This window comes from Podarcis liolepis, assembly GCF_965112155.1.
Source record: "Podarcis liolepis genome assembly, chromosome: 16".
NCBI lineage: Eukaryota > Metazoa > Chordata > Lepidosauria > Squamata > Lacertidae > Podarcis > Podarcis liolepis.
The window spans coordinates 36,768,081-36,793,105 of record NC_139567.1 but is presented as its reverse complement, the minus strand read 5'-3'; the positions used below and the strand labels follow the sequence as shown (position 1 = coordinate 36,793,105).

The 25,025-nt window shown below is 45.8% G+C and overlaps 1 protein-coding gene and 1 pseudogene across 5 annotated transcripts; both read right to left on the bottom strand.

Annotated features, from left to right (window-relative positions):
• Positions 1–320: 320 nt before the first annotated feature.
• On the bottom strand, positions 321–8,450 carry LYRM9 (LYR motif containing 9). 4 transcript variants are annotated; one of them, XM_083479682.1, is made up of 4 exons: positions 8,364–8,450; positions 4,085–4,230; positions 2,086–2,178; positions 321–1,120 (listed from the first exon to the last, which is right to left on the bottom strand). In XM_083479682.1, exons 2-4 carry the CDS (start codon positions 4,208–4,210, stop codon positions 1,103–1,105), a joined length of 237 nt encoding a protein of 78 aa, XP_083335808.1. In that variant the 5' UTR covers positions 4,211–4,230; positions 8,364–8,450; the 3' UTR covers positions 321–1,102. The 4 variants fall into 4 exon arrangements, with proteins under 4 accessions (XP_083335808.1, XP_083335811.1, XP_083335809.1 ...); XM_083479685.1 differs by having other exon boundaries at positions 4,085–4,227; positions 8,364–8,418; XM_083479683.1 differs by lacking the exon at positions 8,364–8,450 and adding an exon at positions 8,117–8,330 and having other exon boundaries at positions 4,085–4,227.
• A 15,091-nt stretch (positions 8,451–23,541) lies between these two features.
• Positions 23,542–24,472, bottom strand: LOC310695627 (PEST proteolytic signal-containing nuclear protein-like; annotated as a pseudogene). The gene has a single exon. The product of its transcript is annotated as a PEST proteolytic signal-containing nuclear protein-like (transcript).
• Between the last annotated feature and the right edge of the window lie 553 nt (positions 24,473–25,025).

The window sequence follows — 25,025 nt, the reverse complement described above, 5'->3', positions numbered from 1 at the left end:
GTATCAGCACACGGTCATGTGGACTGCTACTGATTTAGCCACCCTATTTAACCACCCTAAATATTTTGTAGGAAACTGGAGTAAAAAAAGAAATAAATCACTCCCTCTAACAGCAAACTTGGGGGGTGAGTGCTGACGGAAATGGGAGTCAAAGGGACACTGGGGAACATGCTCCGGGGAATCTTGTGGTTTGCAGATCACCAAAAAACACCCTTACTTTTAAAAACAACTTAGGAGACAAACCTCCCAGCCCAAAAAGGATTAAGGAAGGTGATGGAGTCTGTTTGTAAACGGAGGTCAGGGATTCTGGACTAGATGACTCTTGGGGTTCCTACGTTTTATTTTTCAACGTTTTAGATCTTTGTAGTACACTTTGAGGCGCAGATGAAATGAAAAGCAAGGCATATCATTTTAAAGTAAATATGAATTCTTTGCCTTTTGGTTACCAAAAAATGCAATTTCATGTAATGTAATCTGGCACACTTTCTTAAAACTGAATTACAAATGGCACATACATTGGTGTGTTTTTTTGTACAGCCTGTGGGCATTTTAATTTAAATCAGCAAAGAGATCCTTGACTCTTCAGCGTGTGAACGGCACTTGATTTATTGGCTGTAAGCAGAAGTGTGGCTACCATGCACTTGTTTTTAATGAAGATTTCAAAGCAAGCAGCAGTCTCCAATCCAAGGGTGTCTTGTTTATCTGAATTCCAGCAAAACACAGCGACGTTCATTATTCAGCCCTAAGCAGAATCCTGTAGACACAACTTTCCATCCTGAGATCTCAAACAATTCCTTTTTCGAGATTCCAGCATTCCCTATGTTTCAGCCAAAAAATCCTGACTCCATTGTCAAGGGAGCTCAGCATTTAAGCCTGAAACCGAAATCTGGTAAATCGCGACAGCATCCTGCTTGTCTTTGCCAATGGATGATCACTGAAAGCAAAGAGCTTTGAAAAGCTCACCCCAGGGAGGCCGAGGTAGGGTTCGCCATCGTACATTTTGCAACCGGAGAAAGACGAGGGCTGCTGATCCACTCTGGTCCTCTGAACCCAAATTGATTCAAGAAACGAGACGTCTTCTCTCCATCTAACTCTTTCCGGCCTACTTTCTTTTCTTATACTAAAAGGGAAAGAGGGAAACAGGAAGGAAATAAGCAAAACTTCTGGGACGCAGGCAGGTTACCTGTGCTGGATGGGGTCGCAGCCCCTCTGAAAGAGCAATGGCATAGCTTGGGGGTGCTGCGGGATACGTCTTTGTCCCCATGAGCCCAATTGTCCTCTGTGGCTAGGAGTGACTTTGGCCAGCTTTGTCTCTCCTCAATGGGAAGAGAGTGGAGTCCGGAATGGAGCATGCTGGAAAAGGGCAAAGCTGGCTGGCTGGCATCTTGAACAGGAACACCCCCCCCACTGTAAGTCTTTTCTTTTTTTAAAACTTTATTCCGAAACCGAAAAAGAATTACAAACATCAAATTCAAAATCCATATTCATTTTGTAACATAAGCCTATTACAAAGTTGACTAGATTAAAATATACCTAATTGCTATAGACTTCCCTTTGCTATATATAAATGGAACACAATTAGAAATATTATATTATAATTTTTCATAAATTCCCCTATACCCCCCACTCCCCTTCACCCATGTGTGATCTCAATATTTTTTTTAACTTCTTCCATCTTGCTGTGTTGTTGTAGTTTAATAATTATTCAATTGATTCTTATTCAATTGATCCTTGCTTACCCCTGCATGTTTTACACATTATCTATTAATATTCCAGTTCCGGAACCATATTTTTTCATGTATTCCTTCACTCCATGCCACTCTTTTGATTATTCTCTGATTTGAATGGCCTCTAATGATTGCCGTCAATTTTGCCATTTCCACAAACTCACCCCCATTGTAAGTCTTTGGTTGCAGGTCCTCCTTAAAATCCAGGCGGAAGCCACCTTCAGGCACCTGTGGCTTACCCCCAGAAGATTATGGGAGCTGTAGTTTTAAGGGTGCCGAGAGTTGTGTTCCTCTCAGAGAGCTCAGTTTGGCAATCAATCCCTCTTCACAGAACCAGAAAACTGCAAGGAATACTCACTTTTTCCATCACCCAGTCAGCATCTTCAATGGATCTCTTGATGATCTGCCGGATCCGCTCTGGGTTGTCTTCATCAGAATGGACGTGAAAACTCTGCAAAACGATTTGCAGGGAGAGAGCGACCCATTCAGTTAAAGGACAATGGAGTACTCAGTCCAGAGCGCATTTACTAGAAAATAAGTATCTCTTAAAGGGATGTGGGTGGCGCTGTGGGTTAAACCACAGAGCCTAGGACTTGCCAATCAGAAGGTCGGCAGTTCGAATCCCTGTGATGGGGTGAGCTCCCGTTGCTCGGTCCCTGCTCCTGCCAACCTAGCAGTTCGAAAGCACATCAAAGTGCAAGTAGATAAACAGGTACCACTCCGGTGGGAAGGTAAACAGCGTTTCCGTGCGCTGCTCTGGTTCGCCAGGAGCGGCTTAGTCATGCTGGCCACATGACCCGGAAGCTGTACGCCCGCTCCCTCGGCCAATAAAGCGAGATGAGTGCCACAACCCCAGAGTCGGTCACGACTGGACCTAATGGTCAGGGGTCCCTTTACCTTTACCTTTAAGTATCTCTTAACACCCAGTTCAGGCCTAGTGATCTTGGGCCCTAGCTCAATTCTGGTAGGGTCAGGAATGCTCCTTTTCCAAAGTACCCTTATAGGAGAGCTGCTGCCAGCCGGTGTTGGCAATACTGAGGGACAAAGAATCTGACTCTGTTTAAAGCAGCCTCCTCTGTTTCCCCAATGGCAGCTCTCTCCAATGGCCTTGTAACTGCTCTCAGCCAAGATCTAGCTTACGAATTCCGAACTGCGTGGACCAACGGTCTGACTCAGTATATGCACACAGGAAGCATCCAGTCTTGCAAATTTCTCCACAAGCTGCACGAAGGCCGCCCAAAGTTTATAAGGAAATCAGTGAGATAAGCCCTTGAAGGAAGCTCATGTAAGGCAAAACGTGCCAGGCTAACATCATATCGGACATCCATCTTTTCCAACCCGTCTGAGACAAGCTTCTCCCTTTTTCTGCTGACTCTGAACAAGACAGTTTCCTAGGTTCTTATTTAATCCAGTCCTTTATCTCGAAGCATGAGGACTAGAGGCTTGGGGTTGCATCCAACTAGGAGGAGACCCGCTGGAACTAAGGGAGGCAAGTTAGCCCTGTCTGAGATTTTCAGTGGGTCTACTTGGAGTAGGACGACAGCCCTGACTTTACATTTAGGTGACAGGGCGATCAGGTTGGGCATGTTCCCGGCCTGAAATCCTGGAGAGCTACTGTGATACTGAGCTAGACTTGGTACAAAGCAAGCTCCCAGCATTCAGCATCCCAGGGACACTTGCTGGGATAGCTCAGCCAGTACAGCGCGAGATGCTTAACCTCAGGGTCAAGGGTTCGAGCCCCACACTGAGCGAAAGATTCCTGCGTTGCAGGGCATTGAACTAAGATGAACCTCGTGGCCCCTTCCAAATCTACAATTCTATGATCCTAGGTCTAAGTCCTAGACAGCAGAGACATCACCTTGCCAACAAAGGTCCGTATAGTTAAAGCCATGGTTTTCCCAGTAGTGATGCATGGAAGTGAGAGCTGGACCATAAAGAAGGCTGATCGCCGACGAATTGATGCTTTTGAATTATGGTGCTGGAGGAGACTCTTGAGAGTCCCATGGACTGCAAGAAGATCCAACCTCTCCATTCTGAAGGAAATCAGCCCTGAGTGCTCACTGGAAGGACAGATCCTGAAGCCGAGGCTCCAATACTTTGGCCACCTCATGAGAAGACAAGACTCCCTGGAAAAGACCCTGATGTTGGGAAAGATGGAGGGCACAAGGAGAAGGGGACGACAGAGGACGAGATGGTTGGACAGTGTTCTCGAAGCTACAAACATGAGTCTGACCAAACTGTGGGAGGCAGTGGAAGACAGGAGTGCCTGGCGTGCTCTGGTCCATGGGGTCACAAAGAGTCGGACACGACTAAACGACTAAACAACAACAACAGGTCTAAGTCTTCTTCTTCCTTACCTGCCGGATCATGTGCTTGTAGTGCTCCTGGACGTTCTTCCCTGGCAGCAACTTGCAGCAACGCAGCAGGTATCGGTACAGCTGCAGAGGGCTTTTCACCAGCTCCGCTCCCGGGAGGGGAGCCATCGCCTGCGATCGTTCAGCTCCTCAAAGAAAGAGCAACAGAAGTGCAGGAGTATTAGTCAGATTGCACAAGCGACCCCAACGTCAAGGTTTGCATCCCTGAAGCGACAGCTAAACCAGTTGTCATTCAGCCTGCAATTTAGTCATTCATTAGCCTTGGTCCTGTATACCTGAAGGAGCGTCTCCACCCCCATCGTTCAGCCTGGACACTGAGGTTCAGCTCCGAGGGCCTTCTGGCGGTTCCCTCCCTGCGAGAAGTGAGGTTACAGAGAACCAGGCAGAGGGCCTTCTCGGTAGTGGCGCCCGCCCTGTGGAACGCCCTACCATCAGATGTCAAGGAAATAAACAAGTATCTGACTTTTAGAAGATGTCTGAAGGCAGCCCTGTTTAGGGAAATTTTTAGTGTTTGGTGTTTTTAATATTCTGTTGGGAGCCGCCCGGAGTGGCTGGGGAAACCCAGCCAGATGAGCAGGGTATATATGTATGTATGTATAAATAAATATTATTATTATTCATACATTTTCATATTCATGAGAATCACCCACAAATTCAAGGACTTTTGACTGTGTGGCAGGAGCTGCCCTGTCCTTTTTGCCAGGACACTGTAACCAGCTCTGCTCCTGAATCTGATCTTAGAGGAGCTGCAGTTTTAAAGGCAAAATATTTACTCAGAGGTAAGTCCCACTGAGTTTCAGAGGCCTTGCTCCTTAATAAAGAGCGCTTCAGATATGGTTCATTTCAGAAAGGTCAGCAATATCACAACAAAAAGAAATGGTGACTTTGGCTGCTGATAGGAAACGTTTTGCAAAAATGTAGAGATTGACTTCTACACCACCTATGAATGAATGGATAGAAAGCTTTTGAGATTTCACAGCAGTGACTAAACTGACTGGGGAATTTTTTGGATTTTGTGCTAAAATGAGAAAAATTTATTGAGTACAGTAAAACTTTAAGCTTGATATCGGAAATAAATTCTTGGTTTATAATGCTCTGAATATAAGTATGGTGTTCTGTAAGTAAATATTGTCTTTAATTCAAAATACAATTGTGGTATTTATTATGGTATAAGAGGTATTAATCATGCATCCCTAATCGAAAGGTGAAGGTGACTTCGTTTATGTATACCTATATATCAATTTATAAGATGTTTTACATTATGTATAACTGATTGATTAAAAGCTGTTTTATTTATATTTATGTATTTAATAAAACTATTTGTTTACAGTGGTACCTCGGGTTAGGTACTTAATTCGTTCCGGAAGTCTGTTCTGAACCTGAAACTGTTCTTAACCTGAAGCACCACTTTAGCTAATGGGGCCTCCTGCTGCTGCCGCGCCACCGGAGCCCAATTTCTGTTCTCATCCTGAAGCAAAATTCTTAACCTGAAGCACTATTTCTGGTTTAGCGGGGTCTGTAACCTGAAGCGTATGTAACCTGAGGTACCACTGTACTGCCTTCCCATAAATTATCAGGGCAGTGTACAACAATACAAAAGCATGCTTAGAAAAATTATTAAAAGCAGTAGAAAATGATGATTATAATGTCTGGCTACACAAGAACAGTTTAAACAACTGCAGCTGCCTGGCAGCTGGTGCCCATTGAGACTGGTTGGGTGGAAGGGAAGGAGCCAAACAGTAGGTGGCGCCAGAGTCAATGACAAGCGGAGCAAACTAAATGACAGGCAAAGCCAATTCGTTTAGTCCCTATCCTGTCCCTTGCTGAGTTCTACCAGGACAACACTGATGATATGGAGGAAGAAGGTGCATGTTGGGCGAGGCAACCTGCAAAACACCTTCCAACTCTAAAATGCATTTGAATCCTGGAAAACAATAATTCTGAAATTCAAGAATATCCAGCAAACAAATAGCTGAAGTCCTGAGACATATCAGCTTCTGCTCTCTCTCGCTCTCTCTCCCACCTGCAGAAATCAAACACACATATGTGCCAGGACTTGGAAGGGCTTACTGTCACCTAAAAAGCACCGATCAAAGCTTTAAATTTACCGCTCCGATTGCCACCTAAAAATTAATACATTAGTGAAAGCAGTTTTGTTTACGAGTCACTCTGCCAATAAATCAGGAAAGCATGGAGGAGGAATGTTGGACGCCATGAGCGCACTGTGCCACAGGCTTGCACATGCTCACATTCCACGATGCCTGTTTACTGCACCTTGGTGCAATTCCATGCGCTTCCATGCGCAATCTGCCTCCTGTGGTCCGTGCTGCCTGAGGTTAAATTTGCTATTTTCACACCTTGAAGTCCAAAGGTGTGTTCCCACCCATACCCATAGCCTCCCCCCGCCCCACCGAGGCAGCTGCGTTGCACCCACCCACCAGAGACACCCGCACATGTCGGATTTGCACCCCCACCCCTGCCTCCAGCATTGCTCAGTGGTTCAAGAGCATCAGCCTGGGAGACCCGTTCAGATCCCTGCAAGGCCATGAAGCTAATAAAAAGGTAAAGGGACCCCTGACCATTAGGTCCAGTCGCAGACGACTCGGGTTGCGGCGCTCATCTCACTTTATTGGCCGAGGGAGCCGGCGTACAGCTTCCAGGTCATGTGGCCAGCATGACTAAGCCACTTCTGGTGAACCAGAGCAGCGCACGGAAATGCCGTTTACCTTCCTGCTGGAGCAGTACCTATTTATCTACTTGCACTATGACGTGCTTTCGAACTGCTAGATTGGCAGGACATGAAGCCAATAGGGCTGACCTATTGCTCCCACCCTCTCACTCGCCTACCTCACAGGGTTGTTGTGTGCCTGCAAGTAAGCAGGGAGCACTCTTTACGCAGCCTTGAGCTCTTTGGAGTAAAAGAGGGGTAGAAGTGCGCTCAGCCTGCATTGCCTTAACTTGGGGGCTGCCTCAGCCGCTTTGCACCATGTTAATAATAATAATAATAATAATAATAATAATTTATTATTTATACCCTGCCCATCTGGCTGGGCTTCCCCAGCCACTGTGGGCGGCTTCCAAGAAAATATTAAAATACTGTAATACATCAAACATTAAAAGCTTCCCTAAACAGGGCTGCCTTCAGATGTCTTCTAAAAGTCTGGTAGTTCTTGCAGTGGCGTAGCATGGGTTGTCAGCACCCGGGGCAAGGCAAGTAATTTGCGCCCCCTAACCCGTGGATTTGCGCCCCCTAACCCGTGGATTTGCGCCCCCAACCCTAACCCCCAGATGTTGCGCCCAGTGCGGCCGGCCCCCCCTGCTACACCACTGAGTTCTTGTTCTCTTTGACATCTGGTGGGAGGGCGTTCCACAGGGAGGGTGCCACTACCGAGAAGGCCCTCTGCCTGGTTCCCTGCTTCTCGCAGTGAGGGAACTGCCAGAAGGCCCTCAGAACTGGACCTCCATTGGGGGTGGAGATGCTCCTTCAGATACACTGGACCGAGGCCGTTTAGGGCTTTAAAGGTCAGCACCAACACTTTGAATTGTGCTCGGAAATGTACTGGGAGCCAGTGTAGGTCTTTCAAGACCGGTGTTATGTGGTCTCGGCGGCCACTCCCAGTCACCAGTCTAGCTCTCGCGTTCTGGATTAGTTGCAGTTTCTGGGTCACCTTCAAAGGTAGCCCTACGTAGAGCACATTGCAGTAGTCCAAGCGGGAGATAACCAGAGCACGCACCACTCTGGCGAGGCAGTCTGCGGGCAGATAGGGTCTCAGCCTACGTACCAGATGGAGCTGGTAAACAGCTGCCCTGGACACAGATTTGACCGGTGCCTCCATGGACAGCTGTGAGTTCAAAATGACTCCCAGGCTGCGCACCTGGTCCTTCAGGGGCACAGTTACCCCATTCAGGACCAGGGAATCCTCCTGTCCCCCAAAAACAGTACTTCTGTCTTGTCAGGATTCAACCTCAATCTGTTAGCCGCCATCCATCCTCCAACCTCCTCCAAACACTCACACAGGACCTTCACCGCCTTCACTGGTTCTGATTTAAAAGAGAGGTAGAGCTGGGTATCATCCAGGGACGCCCCTCTTGCATTCTGGGGTTTGCAACCTTTGCACTGCATTCCACCCTCCCCTTCACCTCCCGATCAGTTTTACAGGCCTTCCCCAGTATACAGTCTCCAACGGCTCCCTGTGCACGAAGCACCCAAGCTCACGCCACACGCATATATGCACATTCCCTGTTGCAAAAGCTCCCTTACCAAGAAGCTGACCTCCTCCTGGCGCATGCGCGGTCCCTTTTTCCAGGACACCTCTGCCGTCGGTTCTCCGGGCAACATAGAGATAAAAAGTAGTAGAGGGACACATCCTATTTGTGGGATACGAAGCTTCCGGGTTCTCTTTAGAAGCCGCCCTACTCAGCACACGTTTACTCAGGAGTAAATCTCAGGGAGTTCAGTGTGGATTAATTCTAGGGCAGGCACTCCCAAACTCGGCCCTCCAGATGTTTTGGGACTACAACTCCCATCATGACTAGCTAACCAGAGGTCAGGGATGATGGGAATTGTAGTCCCAAAACATCTGGAGGGCTGAGTTTGGGGGTGCCTGTTCTAGGGAAGTGGGAATAGACTGTCTTCTCCTAGCAGATCCGCAGCATATATGTAAATCTCATTCAACACACATTCCAAACACAAAACTCGCAAAGAATCCGGGAACTGAGGTTTGCCAAGGGTGCTAAGGATTGTGGCTCTATATGGAAGGGGGAGGGAAGGGATTATTGGAGGGAAATCGTGAGCTCTAAATGTATGCAGGAAAGCTTCGTATGGAGATCACTAAAGATGTACAGAATTTCACAGTAGCTGCTTGGGTTTAGGTCCCAGGGCATTGTTCAGCCATTACAGAATTATAGAATGGTAGAGTTGGAAAGAGACCCCGAGGGTCATCTAGTCCAACCCTCTGCCACTCAGGTATCTCAGCTAAAGCATCCATGACAGAGGCCCAGCCAACCTCTGCTTAAAGTCGAGCCTGGTTGTGGATAAATTATTATTATTATTATTATTATTATTATTATTATCCAGAATTAATTCTTTCTAACTCAGGTTTTATTTTGTATGGAGTCAGGTTTTATTTTATATGGAGTCATAATCACCATCAGTATTAATAATATTTGATATAGTATTATTATTAATTATATTATTATTATTATTATTAACAGCAAAAACAATATTCTTTCCAACGGGCCTTGTTTTGTATGGAAAAATTATTGCTATGGATATCATTCTGCAAAATAAAACCTTGCTTTTTGTATTGATTATTTACTGAGCATTCATTTAAGAAAGAAACAAAAGAGAAATAAGTACACATAGAAGGGAGTTAAGCAAAACAAAATCGCCTGCTTCTTGCTATGTTTTTTGTTGTGGGTGGGTTGCAAAAGAAGTAACTACAATTCTTAGATTCTATTATCTGTGATTCTAACAGTAGCTCAGTGAGTTCGCATCAGCGAATGATCACGCTTACTCCATGCAACGAAAAGCTTCACCTCAATCGCACCTAAATCTTGGATGGAAAAAAACTCACTGCAACACGAATTTCAGTCCGCGCGTGGCTCTACCCTTTTTGTATCTCTGTGGTACATAATCAGCGACGGGGGGGGGGGGAGAGATTGACGCAGGCGCGCTTCAGGCAGTAAAAGGGCGCCCTCTGGCGAGCAAGACGCGGGTCTTCTCTTGACAGCAGTTTCTGCAGGAAAATCTCGCGCTCTCTTGCTGCCACACCAAGGCTGTGTGATAAACGGTAATCCAACAGGTGCAGTTTTTCCAGTAAAGCCTTGTCTGTTGGATATCTGCCTGCAATGCCACAGAAAAGTGACCTGCGAAATAGCAACTCATGCTTTAATCCTAGATGTGATTGGGGAGGCGAGCTGTGATGCCTCCGTGATGGGCAAAAGGCCTCTAATTTGGGATTCTATTGGGATAGCTCAACACGAGACTCTTAATTTCAGGGTGGTGAATTCAAGCCCCACATTGGGCAAAAGATTCCTGCATTGCAGGGGGTTGGACTAGATGACCCTTAGGATCCCTTCCAACCCTACAATTCTATGATTCCGTGTATTAGAAGACTGTATGCATGAATTGGGCGTTCTTATTTCCCCTTTCTCTACGAGAGAGCTTTCCAAACTTTTCAAGTTGGTGACACATTTTTAGACATGACCTAGTACCATAATTCAGCTTTCTTAGCAAACCAGTGGTTAAACTGACCCCTTTCCAGCCATGGGAGGAATGTGGGGAGCGTTTGTGGGACACAGACATGCTAATGTGTCGTGGGCACAGTTTGGAAAGCTCTGCTCTACAAGTTAAGTGTTTGGCAACACTTAAATTTGGGGGCCAGGAACAAAATCTCGCAGTGCACTGGAGCAGAGCCCTTTTTCCTTAGATTGGTGGCCCCAAAACAGGCATTTTCTGCTGTTGCTCCTGTACTAGGGGGTGCCTTCCCCTCTGTGATACGTGAAGCAACAACCCCAAATTGCTTCTGACATTTAGTAAAAGCTTACATTTTTTAATGCCCAGGCTTTCCCTAAGCCATAAGACTGGGTGCTGTTTCATGAATCTCAGTTTCATTGGCTTTTATGAAACAAATGTTTTCATATACTTTGATGTGGTTTTTATAGTGCTGTCTTGACTCGTTTTGGGTTGTGTATTTTTGTTTGAATGTTAAATTGGTTTGTGGCTGTTTTTCAGACTGTACTTTGAGAATTTTTGAACTATTAAGCGCTATAGAAATGCGATAAAATATGATAAAACTGCTAGCGCATTTGCAAAGCTCAGCAGCATCCGGCATGGTTTCAAATTGGATGGGGGACTGTGTGTCGAGATTCCTGTATTGTATTGCATTACATGACTCTCTGACGAGGCCATGGACCGGGCACAGTCCACCACAGCCCGCCTCTCCATGTGGCTCCCTAAAGTGAAAGTGGTAAGATCACTTGCCAACTACTTGATAGAACTGACGGAGCCCAAGTTGAGAAGAGCGTTTACTATGGCCCGTTTCCATTCTATACCCACGGCCTTCCTTCAGGGGATTTACTCTAAGACCCCTATTACTCAGTGTCTATGTCCATGCACAATGAATGAAGTAGAGGACTTCTTACATTTCTTTTTCTACTGCCCTATTTATGAGCCAATAAGATCTAAGCTCCTCCTCTTGATCCCGTCCACCATTACGTCTAAGGAAGACTGTTTGAAATCGCTTCTTGTGGACGCAAATCCCCAAATTTCACGTGGGGTGGCAATCTTCATAGTGAAACTCAGGGCTACTCTGACAGGGTAGTGTGTCCTAGACCTGGACCTGTTTTATTTCTTCTTATTACATTTATTATTATTTTTTAACTCAATGTGCCGAGCTTATTTTGGGGCCATTTTATGCTTTATATATATCCACATATTAGATTTTTGGCGCTGGCAACTAAATCTTTGCATTATTGTCTTAGGGTAATTTAAATGTCATTACGCCAGCAATATCGCCTTGAATTTTGCTTGGTTGCTTGTCTCTAGCATTTTTGTATTGTCTTATTTTGCTATGGCTGTATGCTAATGCAATAAAGGTTTGATGACTCTCTGGTTCCCTTCCAACTCTACCATTCTATGATTCTAAATGCATCCCATTGCTCCATCTGGACCACCTTCACCGTCCCTGACTGAGTGACAGCCTCTTCCAGTCCTTCTTTTGAGATCCATTTAGATGCCAAGGATTGAACATGGGTCCCTGTGCTCTCAGCTTGAGCTATGGCCCTCAGTCCCTCTCCGCTTTCCCGACTGGGTCTTTTGCTGGTGCCATGCTTATGGGTCCATAAATTATCATATAGCATATATTCAACACAAAAAACAGTGACAATTTGTTGTTGACAAAGGACAGCTGGACATATAAAGGACCCCATTACCTTCAGTAACTTAGGGCCTCATCAAACCTAAATCTGGCCCTGGGTGCAAAGCACGATGCCTCCTTGAGCTCCTTGGAGAAATCCGTGGAGGCATAAATGCAATAAAAAAACATTTTTGAAAGGCCCACTTGGGTCTAGCAGCAGCTTGTGCAGTTAATAGAGAACTCCATGGCTCCTGTTAATATAAACCAAGCAAGGTAATGATCAACACAGACTCGCCAATGATTAATTCACATGATTTTGTGATTACGAACAGCGTATTCTAAAAATTAATGACATTTCTGCTTCTTCCTTTCTTTTTAATGGAGCAAAGCACCCCGATATAAGGTGTGTGGATGGCATACCCTCCAACATTTCTCTGATGAAAATAAGGATGTCCTGAGGAAAAGCAGGACGTTCTGGGATTAAATCAGAAACCGGGACGGCTTCTATAAATCTGGGACTGTCCCTGGAAATAGAAACATTCAGGTGGGTCCCCCTCAGATGAAGAACACAGGGTCCAGGTTGGTTTATGTGGGGACAGGCAGTCCTTCAGGTATTCAGGTCCTGAGCTTTATAGAGAGCCAGTGTGGTTTAGTGGTTAAGAGCGGTGGACTCGTAATCTGGTGAACCGGGTTCGCGTCTCCGCTCCTCCACAGGCAGCTGCTGAGTGAACTTGGGCCAATCACACTTCTCTGCAGTCTCTCAGCCCCACTCACCTCACAGAGTGTTTGTTGTGGGGCAGCAAGGGACAGGAGAATGTTAGCTGCTTTGAGACTCCTTCGGGTAGTGATAAAGCGGGATATCAAATCCAAACTCTTCTTCTCTTCTATAGGTCAAAACCAGCATTTTGAATTGGGCCCAGAAACTAATTGTAAGCCAATGTGGATGGGCCAGAATTTGTGTTATGTGCTCAGGCTGTCTTGCCCCGGTGAGCAACCGGGTTTCTGAATTCTGCACCACCTGCAAGTTCCAAACTGTCTTCAACGGCAGTCCCACGTATAACACATTGCGGTAACCTAGCCTAGAGGTTACCAGAGCCTAGGCGACAGAAGTCAGGCTACCAAGGTCTCCTAACAATAGGAAGTCCACTAAATAATAATAAAAAATCACTTGGGGGTGGGGATAATCTGCCTGCATGTTCTAGTGACACAAGTTTCCTCGCTCCGACTTAAATAGCATTTGCACAGCGCCAAAGAACTTCCTAAGCAAAGCTCAGTAGACTCAGAGTTTTTCTTTTTTAAAAAAGAAAGAAATCTGCTAATTGCGCAGCTTGTGGAATAGATGACTGTATAATGATGCCCTCATCAGAGAGCTCAGATCACATTTGCATTTAGATAAAGAGCTCCTGATTCTTTTCTTTAAAGAGGCAGGCATGAAGGGAGCCCGGCTCTGGCTATTGCAACGCTCTTCTGCCTTCCATCGCAGTGTCTGCCCCTGATAAGGGAGGCTGGGGCAGAGGCGCCAGGGAAAGCCTTGCCCAATTAATCTCTGCACGCTCGGGTTTGTCAATTGGCCGATTCAGGCCCAAGCGCAGGCAATGCGAGCGAGAGATGACACCGCGTGACACCTCAGCTATCAGATGCTCTCGGGATTCATTCCTCTCCTCCAGCTGCGCCTGTTTTGCAGCCAAACCGCCCCCCGCCTCCCCATTTCACAGTTTTATCTGAAACGCTTTCAACACTCTCACTGAAGAAGGCTTCAGTTGCCATTCAAATTCCTCTAGAATGCTGAACTCTTCAGATTTCACTCAATGCGAAATTTTGGGTGCCAGATCTGCAGCCAAAAGCGAAGTGTTGTTGTTGTTGTCGTTGTCGTCGTCCTTTATTAAAAATTGGGAAAGGCCCTCAAATTCTGTGTCTCTCTCTCTCTGCAGGAAACCGGGAACCCCAACCACTTTGTTGGCAAGCCTTCTCCGCTCATAGCTTATAACACCAAAATTAAACTTGGCAAGCGAAATAATTGGGTTGGTCAGATTGGACAAGGAATCGTTTTTTGTTTTTTTGCAGGATTCTCTTGGGTTCAGGAAGGTAAAGGTGAAGAAAGAAACGGCCTGGTGAAGAAACAAGTTCTTGCCAAATTGCCCCTGAAATCGGATCTATTGGCTGGGCTGGATTTTCTAGTTTTCTATCCACTGTTGAGCTGCATCGAAAAAGCAAGGGCCCCTCCAAACCGGTGTCATACCCTCTAACATTTCTCTGGTGAAAATAGGGACATCCCATTTCATCATAATAATTTTACTATCTATAGCCCGCCCATCTGACTGGGTTGCCCCAGCCACTCTGGGCAGCTTCCAACGTACATAAAAACGTAATAAAACGTTAAACATTGAAAAACGTTCCCTATACAGGGCTGCCTTCAGATGGCTTGGGGCTCGGATTACTCCATACCCCTCAACATTTCTCCAATGAAAATAGAGACATCAAAAGGAAAAGCAGGGCATTATGGGATCAAATCAGAAACTGGGACGACTTCTGTAAATCCGGGACTGTCCCTGGAAAATAGGGGCAGTTGGAGGGTCTGGGGTGTTTGCAGATGTAGTCTCATCCCTATTTTTATCGGAGAAATGTTGGAGAGTATGGAGTTATGTGACACACACCCCGTCCCAGCTACAGAGATAAGCAACTATATTAGCTTTAGAGGACATCTGAAGGCATAGGGAAGGTGGTTTTTCTTTTAAAAAAAGTTTCATGTTTTTTAATGTTTAATAGTTTGTATATGTTGGAAGCCACCCAGAATGGCTGGGGCAACCCAGTCAGATGGGTAGGATATAAAAATTATCACTATCATTATTATTATTAAACAGGACACCCCTATTTTCATCAGAGAAATGTCGGAGGGTATATAATCTGCAAGATGTAACCAACACAATAATCCTGCGTTTGTGGTGGATTTATACTGGACCATCCACACATCATTCAGCTTTATTAACAGTTCTGCATTACCTCCCAAATGTGACCACATTATTGCCCTCTCATACCCTCTGAGTGTCCCAATTTTCCAGGGATAGTCCCAGAATCACAGAAGCCATCGTGGTTTCTGGTTTTATCCTAGAATGTCCCCGTTTTCTTTTCTTCCTCCCCTCCACGTCTCGGAGAACAATTAAAAGTGGTGTGTAAGTGCAAAAATGGAGCCCTGCACCCAATGAAGGAAATTGTGAAGCTGGCATATGAAGGAAAAGGTCACCAATCCACTTTAATTACTTAAATTGTGTTGCTTCAGCAGCCAGCCATTTCTTAGGAAACGTGGAGTGTCTACTTATTTATTGCAGATGGAGCCTTAACACTGTCTACTGAGAAATACGTCCCACTGTATTAAATGGAAGTTACTTCCAAGTAACTGGGTAAAGACTGTGCAGCCTTACCCTGCAATCTGAAGCATTTTTACTTACTGGTGTGTTCCTGTTCAATTCCACAGTTGTTTCTCCTCCTCCTCCTCTTCCTCCTCCTCCTCCTCCTCCTGTTGTTGTTGTTGTTTCCCACCTTTTTTCCTGACAGGGACTTCAAGGCAGCTTACTGCTAAAATTTTATTCCATTCCATTTATCTGCGGAAGGTGTTGTACATTATCCTTTCCCTCGCATATTTTTTCCTTTACAACAATCCTGTGAGGTAGGATAAGCTGAGAGGTTGCTGTGGGAATGTTCAGAGTGGCAGGAGAGGATATATTGTTTATTAATATCCTTCCTAACTTGCGCTAGCAAGTTCCTTCATGTAGCAGAGTTACATTCCCCTTTCTTACATGGACATCAGATAGCTGGTTGCAGGCTCGTGTAAGCCTTTCACTATTATACAATTCAGTCTGCGTCAGATTGAATTGTACGTTCCTAGTAAGTTCCCTTTAATCCCTCTTAAAAGAATAAAGACACGACAATCTCATTTAAAGTCAATAAAATAAGTTTACTCACATCAGTTCACAGTTGGATTCCTGAAGGCAGACTTAGTTACACATATGTACATGTGGATCTAGCCCATATGGGCAAATAATCCCAGTGCTTCTGCTAGCTGAGAGCTAGCAGAGCATTCCTAGCTAAGAAGATGGTCAAACGAAGAAGGAAGTGAAAAAGGGAGAGAGTGCTTGCGTGACTTGTCCTTTTGTTAGCTGGAGAGGTAAGGTCACGTCCACCTCTAGTCACATGCAAGGGAAGGATGCTCCAGCCCAGGAGGAACAGGAAGTTTCAACAGGCTGGACCAACATCCCTTTGCATGTCTACTCTAGGAAAACAAGGAATGTTGTATTTGACTGCTCCCAGTGGATTACATCCCACAGTTGCAAGTGGCTCAAGGCGACAGATGGAGATGCATGTATGACATTTATGTGTGTGGGAGATCAATCGTGCGAGATGTTTCCTGGTGCAGAACAGGATGTCCCTCTTTTCACTGGACACTCTTGCGCTACAGCGCATTAAAAGCAGGGCAAAAGCAACAACCCAAAACATTCGCAGTCTGAAAAGTTACAGGTTGTCAGTCGTCAGTTACAATCGAGACACGTACCGATAAGAAGTGAAGCTTAAAATGTCACTGTGCATGCAAAGCCCTTTGCGTAGGAAGCAATGCGCTCATGTAGCTACTAATAAAAACTGGTCATTATGCTATGAACGTATTTTGACGTGTGCGTATAATAATGGATCGACACAACCACCTACATTTTTGGGTGCTTATTGGGAGGCGTGGTTACAAAATCTGCTTGTGGGGGTGTGTGGCTATGGGAACTGCGTTGAGGAACGTTTGCCCTTCCAAAGGTTTACCACTATACAGCTGCTGTTAACGTGGTGGCTCTTTTGCTTTCGGTTGCGGGGAGATCAGAAAGGGAGACAATTGAGCCTCAGAGTATAGAGATTCTAATTTCACACCCAGATATGCAAACAAGATGCATAACATTGACTTTAGCACTGCGACAATGTCATTGTGCTGTTTCCTCAGAGTGCATTTAAATGAAGAACTATCCTTGCCACATTCTGCCCTGTTGCCAAACGCTCCCCCCCTTTTTTATTTAACCTTGCCTCCCTGCACAGTGAAACTTAAATGTTGTTACAGGTATTAGAGACATCTCTTTTCACATTGAGAAACTCTTTGGCAAGAAAGGCATTTAAAGGAAAAGGGTTCGTGATGGAACTTCTGTTGGCTCTCAAAGGAGGGGGAGCTGAAATAATAATAATAATAAACCCCGAAATAAAATCTGACATTGAGATGCAGTTTAATTAACTGGAGTTCTTGCAGAGCGGCAAATCCCAAAAGGGAACAGGGTGGTGAAAACAGGAGTGGGAAGATCAGAATCTACAGAGTCTGCAAAGTTGACAGCGAAAGAGGCACATGAGGTTGCTACAGAAGAACACAGACTTTTTTTAACATACACGATGTACCTAGGTTTTGAAAACGGGGGGGGGGGGGTTGTTCTCATAATAGGTAAAGGTAAAGGACCTCTGGACAGTTAAGTCCAGTCAAAGGCAACTACAGTGGTACCTCAGGTTAAGTACTTAATTCGTTCCGGAGGTCCGTACTTAACCTGAAACTGTTCTTAACCTGAAGCACCACTTTAGCTAATGGGGCCTCCCACTGCCGTTGCGCCGCCAGAGCACAATTTCTGTTCTCATCCTGAAGCAAAGTTCTTAACCTGAAGCACTATTTCTGGGTTAGCGGAGTCTGTAACCTGAAGCGTATGTAACCTGAAGCATATGTAACCTGAGGTACCACTGTATGGGGCTGCGGCGCTCATCCTGATTTCAGGCTGAGCGAGCCAGCGTTTGTCCACAGACAGCTTTCCGGGTCATGTGGCCAGCATGACTAAAGCGCTTCTGACGCAATGGGACACTGTGATGGAAACCAGAGTGCATGAAAACAGCGTTCACCTTCCCGCAACAGTCATAGCTATTTATCTACTTGCACTGGTGTGCTTTCGAACTGCTAGGTTGGCAGGAGCTGGGGCAGAGCGATGGGAGCTCACCCCAATGTGGGGATTCGAACCGCCAACCTTCTGATCGGCAAGCCCAAGAGGCTCAGTGGTTTAGACCACAGTGCCACCTGCGTTCCTTCTCATAATACTAGAACCCAGGGGAGTCATCCAATGAAGCCAATGAATGGAAGTAGTAGTGGACTAGGGGGGCTAAGACTAGTTCTCTAATTATTCCCCTGTCACCTCCTTCCCAAAACCTGAGAAGCTTGTGCCCAGCTTAAGGAGGGAGGCTTGATGCGCCAATGGGCCCAAGAGCTCCCCACCACCTTCCCAAAGCCTGCCTGGCTTTGAGAAGGAGGCAGGAAGGCTCCAGCCCTCGTGTCAGGGCCCTGGTGCCTCCTTCCCCAAGCCTGGGATGTTTCTGCCTGGCTTAGGGAAGGGGGCGCGATGTTCACACGCATGACATCAGGACATCGCCACGTTACTCTTGCAATGTGCCCCCTCATTGCCCTTGCAAGCTGGTGCCTCTGACCCGAACTGCTCCCCTTTGAAAAATTTTACCGCATGCCGCTGGTTGGAAGATTTGGGACAAGAAAAAAGGAAGGACGTCTTCACACAGCTCGGAGTTAAACTCTGGGATCTGCTTGCAGAAGATGCGGTGGAGGAGGACAGCTTGAAAAGAAGATTAAACAAATTCATGGGGGATAAGGCTCTCCATGGCATCTCATCACAATGGTTAGAGATTAGCTCAGAGGCAGTAGACCGGAGAAGTTAAGAGGGAAGTGCCTAGTTGGACATTCTGAGAAATGGTCTCATGGTCAGGTAGGGTTGCCATATTTCAAAAAGTAAAAGCCAGCATTTTTTAAGGAAATTGTTGAGTTTTTTTGGTTGCAATAATGCCCAAAGAAACACAATTTTTTGTTTGATTTACATAAGCGCCACGCCACCTTTCAGAAATCCCACCCACCCACCCAGACGTCAATTCCACCTTTGAAATCTTGGATGCATGGCAGCCCTAGATCAGGCAAAAGGGTGGCAGCATGAAAATGTCTTTTGCCAGCATATTATCATTGACAATGGCCAGACCAAAATGTTCCATTGAATCCATCATCCTGCCTTCCCTCGTGGCAGCCCGGGTTTGCAATTGGAGTGTGAAGTCCATGGAGTTTGGTATATATGTGGCAGTGGAGTTCAGAAACAAATAGGCTGGGAAGACTGCTGGTTGAAAGAATAAAGAAGCTTAAGGTTTATTATTCCTGGTGGATGACATTGTCTTGCAAGAAAGCATGACTGGATGACACACTGAACAAGAGCATTCTGAACTGCAGCATTTTATTGCAGCTTACACTTGCTACAGCATAAAGTCGACCTGTGGCCCTCCCAGTGTCCCTGTTTTCCAGGGATAGTCCCAGATTTCCAGAAGTTGTCCCAGTTTCTGATTTGATCCTGGAATGTCCTGCTTTTCCTTAGGATGTCATTATTTTCATCGGAGAAATGTTGGAAGGTATGGCGTTATGCGACACCCCCCCCCCCAAGCCAAGGAGATAAGTAACTACACAACCTTTAGAAGACATCTGAAGGCAGCCCTGTACAGGGAAGTTAAAAAAAAATTAATGTTTTATTATGTTTTTATATATGTTGGAAGCCGCCCACAGTGGCTGAGGTTGTTGTTGTTGTCGTCATCATCACCATCATCACCACCACCACCACCACCACCACCATCATCATCATAATTGAATAGAATGCCCCTATTTTCATCAGAGAAATGTTGAAGTCTATGCAAACATTAACTTAGTTTTGCATAACCTATAACTGGGGCTGGTTTGGCAGAAACCAGCTAGGGATCTAAGAATCCTGAATTTAGGCAATTGGAGCTTGCATCTTGTACTACAAAGTTGCTCCAGGAAAAAAGGTGTGGGCCTATGCCCCATAATCAAAAGGCACACAGTCATAAAGCACACCGCTGTGTAATTTGGCCAAGTGACTTGTATTCTTTTTACGATGTGGTAGGAGGTCTCCATTTCAGGTAAAAACAACAGGGGCTGTATGGGTTGAATAGCTCTCTCCTCAAGATCCAAGGTTCTACCTGTTTTGTGACTGCATAATACTCACCTGAATTCCCTCCACCTTTTTATTAATTCAGTTCATAATGTGCTGCAATATAACATTTCATACTCTGTGTGCATGTTTGTACTTCTGGGAGTATTATTCTGAGAGATGTGCAAGAAAAGGCAGGACTTTGCCTCGCCTCTGTCTCCCAAATGAAGTCCTCTGAATAGAACCAGCTGAGGTTCATTTTGAAAATCTAATGTATCCATCTTGTCTGCTCTTCCATAAGAACCGCATGCCATGTTGGACAACACCACACCTTGGGCAACAAACCATTTTTGCAATCACTTAAAAAAAAAAAGCACAACATCTGTAGCACCATCCTTTTTAAAATAAAAATAAAAAAATTATTAACCGACCAATCAAATCAAATCAAATCACATCACATAAATTCCGAATTACAAAGCCGAATTTTAAACTTTTGTTGGGGGTACCCATATTTCTAGTTCCGAAGGGGATCCAATCATCTTCTTGCTACTGCTTTAATGTCCACAAATCTGTCCAAATAATATTCACAATAATGTCCTTTCTTGTTGTTTTCCACATCTCATCTTGTTATTTTCATATATTTTTCCTTTCTCTTTGTGACCTCTGATAGTCTCCATAAGCGGGTCAAGACAAATTGTAATCCTGTGTGAATTTTTCCGTTCGTCCAAAAATCATATCCAGATGGTTTCCCTATATCATTGCTTCCATAGATAAAAGCACTCTACCATCATTAACCTTCACAAATCTGTCGCCTTTCTTAGTCCTCTGAGGAGGTTCGCCAGCAGTATGAAAACAATTCCATTCCTCCTCCCGGTCGTAAATCTTTCAACAGAACTTGCCAACATGGCGACGCTATTTTTTGCTGCGTCATCCCAGAAGCTCTTGTACTTTTCTCGATCTCCATAAAACATGCTTTTGGTTAGAATTCATTTCCACACAGTCTTAAATCATCCAGCTTAGGTCCTTTAAGCGACGGTTCTGACTTGTGGGGGGGGGGATTATTGGGTAATCACACAGAAGAAAGAAAAAAAAGTCCCCCCCCATCCAGTCCCGCTGCTGACATACCAGTCTTTGATGAATCTTCTCATGATACATTCCTGTTGATCCAACCCGACGGTCTTCTTTCACAGAGGTCCCTTCAAATAGCAGTCTTTACTCCCCATTCTTCACTTGAAATATGTGCATTTGCTTCTTCCGAGTTGTTTATTTCAAGTTGCTGCAGTTAGTGGCGCGATCAGAGACAGTGTCAAGGAAAACCGGAGTCCACATAAGGGCATTCTGCCTAGTGCCCTCACCCCCTTCTTTCGAGTCCGGGGGTGATTTATGGGCACAGCAGGCAAGGGCAGTGTTCCCCATTTCCTTGGGGCAACAAAGGAGGCTGCATACTTCCATAACAGCCTTTTAATTACCTTGTGTGGGCCGGAGAGATTTTATTGTCGGCCATCTTCCAATGCGCCCCTAGTGGCCCCATCTGTAGCACCATCCTATGCCTGTGTTTATTGGAACTTGCTCCTAACCAGGTTGGGATAGCTGGGATAGCAGGCTTGTTGGGTTGTGAATGTCTTATGTAGATTTTTCAATTCCGTTGTTCTGTATGGGACAATGACAATAAAGATTATTGTATTGTATTGTATTGTATTGTATTGTATTGTATTGTATTGTATCGTATCGTAGGGAAGCATGCATAGGATTGCAACTAGTTGGGCACAAATATCCCCATTCTCTCTCTCCCTTCATGGGTGATGGAAATGGCCAAAATCCCAATGACTCTTCACCTCGTCTGCGCTTTGCATCTAAAGCAGTATCACCCCACTTTAAACAGCCATGGTTTCCCACAAAGCGTCCTGGAAACCGTGGGGTGCTGAGAGTTGTTCGGAGCTGTCTGTTCCCCTCCAACAGCTACAATTCCCAGAGTTCCCCCACAAAGAGGCACTGGTTGTTAAAACCACTCCGGGAACTGTAGCTTTGAGAGGGGAACAGGAGTCTCCTAACACCTCTCAGCAGCCTTATGAAACTACACTTCCCAAAATTCTCTGGGGGACGCCACAGCTCTTTAAAGTGGTATCATGTTGCTTCCATTGTGTGGTGCGGATGTGGCCAACATCTGCTGTATGTTTGGGACAGACCGGGACCTAAGTATGCCACTCAAAGTCAGGTGATCATTTTCAAAATGGATGCTAACCTTTCCCTCTTATTTCCTTGTGTGTGCAGGAGGGGGTGCACACCCACCAGCCGATGGTGGTTTTGCAGTCGTCCCCCCCCCCCCCCGTTTGACGCCTTTGTTTGCTGAACAAAGGCCTTGAAGAACAGGACTCTCAACAGGACCGAAAGTCTTCAGGAATAATAACAACCCAGCCACCGCCACCCTTGGCGCGTGGCAGATGGTTTCGGAGACAATCCTCGAGAGCCAGGATTAAAAAGCAATTTCCAGCAACTTCAAAATGGGTCCCCATATCTGGGTCACAAAATTAACTCTTTCGAGGGGAGGAGAAGAGGACTTATGCATTGGATACCCCATGCATCATCAGTCTGTTTAAAGCAGGAGGTATAAGAAGCAGAGACTGGCCCATCAGGGCAAATGGGGCTGTGTCCCACCAATTTAGGAGAGCTCAGGGACAGCCTCCTGCTTGCTTACTTACATCCAGCCCAAAGAGCAGCTGGTCAGCTTCCTGCTCCTTGGCCTCAGTATTGGACTTGTAGAACTCAGCAGGGAGGAGGAGGATGGGGACAAAACTAGAATCAGTTGCCTCTGCCTGTTGTTGGCTGTGGCGCCCCCTGCTGTTGGGCTCCCCACCTTCTTCCCAACCAGTCCTCAATGGGCTCCAGTCACCACAGCCTGGTCTGGATGGATGCAGAGAAGTGGTGGGAGGCACCAGATGGGGAACCCCCAAGGGACACCCCGGGGAAGAAGGCTCAGAGCCAGGAGATTGGTGGTGGGACGATGATCCAGTGGGAGAAGAGGGGGGCAGACTCGGGGGAGGAGGTGTCGGAAGCTGAAGAGGCAACAGGGTTTAGTGAGCAGGAAGAGACTGTGGAAGAGCAGTCCAGACTCAGGGGCAGAAGAGGAGGCTGGAGAGGACAAGGACCAGGACCAAAAGGCAGAGGTCAGGTTGGCTGCTGAAGAATCCAGGGAGTCTGCTCCTGCTGCTGCAACCAGCTCCCCTCCACCCTGAGCTCCCAGAACCAGAAGAGGTATGAAGAGGGTGGAGCAAAGAGAGACAAGGCAAAGGGGGCTGAGATAGCTTGGGAAGGAGGGAGGACCTTCAATTCTAGCATCTACCTTCTTGGAGCAAGATCTACAGGGAAGCGTTGCTGAGATCACTAGGCCTGCACTGTTCTGGTTTCTTTGAATAAAGAGTTAATTTCACTAACACCAGTGTTTTTTATTTCTTTCTTGGTTTTTTTTAGCGCAGCAGCTTTTAATTTAAATGGATTAAAGAGACAGTAACATTTCCTCTGTCTTCATATAAGAATAGTTGTAAATTCTTAAAAAGGTACCGCTTCCAATGTCTTTATTTTGCATAACCTTGTGAAATTAATTGCACGAAGCTACAAAATGAGCAAATACTTTGAAATCTGTATACAAAACATAAATGACCTCTACTTTTAAACTCAGCTTTTTTCTGCGCAACTCAGAAACTTTTAAAAGTGGCACCCAAAATAGCAACACACCACTCTAAAAAAGGGAACTGTTCCTTTAATACTATGGCTTCTTCTCCTCCCGCTTCTCCCGACACTCAGATCTCAATACACAACTAGTCGTTGTGTTCACGGACATTTCCAAGGTGAGATTCCATGTTCCGTTCCCATAACTTCTGGTTGTCAGAATACCCGATTTCCTTTGTTGAGGTTGGGAGCATCCCTTCCAACGTTCTTCATGCACATTTTAGCCTCTGTTCAGGTTCATTATCTTCATCTCCGTTGAAGATTGCTGCTACAGAAAGTGTTTTTGGAGCTAGGCTTGGAGTAGCCTCTTTAGGTTTATTTGCTCCTGCTTGATGGATATTGCAGGCAGTTGGTTCCTTCAAAACCTGTGTGCCAATGGCAAACCTGAACTCAGACATTTTGTCAGGAGCAGGCTTTGCATCGAGGTTGTCAGTTCCTTCATCAGCTGCTGACTTCTCCACGCTGTGACTCAAACTTTCCCCTCCATTACTGGAAGGAATAGTCTTAGTTTTCACAGGTTTTTCTGCCTCCTTCATCGGGTCCTCTGTCAAGAAGTGGTCGCTTCAGCTTCATGTTGCCTCCTTTGCCGTCCGCCATTTTGCCCCCAATGTTTTTTATTTCTGACCTACTCCTGACGTCAAACCTGCAACTTTTTTGGCTCAGCTGTGAATTGAGCTTTGGGGCTACTTCTATGTAGGCCTTGACTGTGTCACACTGATTTGCAGTGCCCTCCTGTTGGTGGGCTAGGGGTGTTTGTCAAGGGTGCCCTGAGTCCAAGTCCACACCCTATTTTTAACCTTTGGAAAAACCCACAGCTTTGCGTCCATCTCAAGTTGATATAAGCATTTCCTTCTGGGGAATAGTCATGTGTCACATGACAACAGGGCCAGGGGCAAAGGTAGGTGGAGTAACCTATCTATATTTTTATCTTTTTATGGCAGGCTGATTTCTATAAACACACACACCCTCCAGCCAGCCATGTAGCCTCTCCAGCCAGGCAAGAAAACACCCAAGGTCGGGTATAAAGTGTGGCTGGTGAAGGTGTTCAGGTGTTCAGCATGGGGAGAATCCTGAAGGCCAGGAACAGGCTGGGGGAGGCACATTTGCCCACACCCACAAGGGCTGAGGTTCCTGGTTCCCAGTTTGTGGCTGGACCCACTGCCATCTTCACTGGCCCAGGAGCAAAATTTGTACCCAAGTAGAAATGGGGGAGAAATTTGATTCAAATTGCATTTCAAGGCAGGTCTAACCTAAGTGGCACTTTCTGTAACAACACATCGGACCGAAACGCAGCCCTCCTTCTAGATTTGCTCTTCCTGAGTTTTCCAGCGCACTTCTCCTGCCTGCCAACGTGCA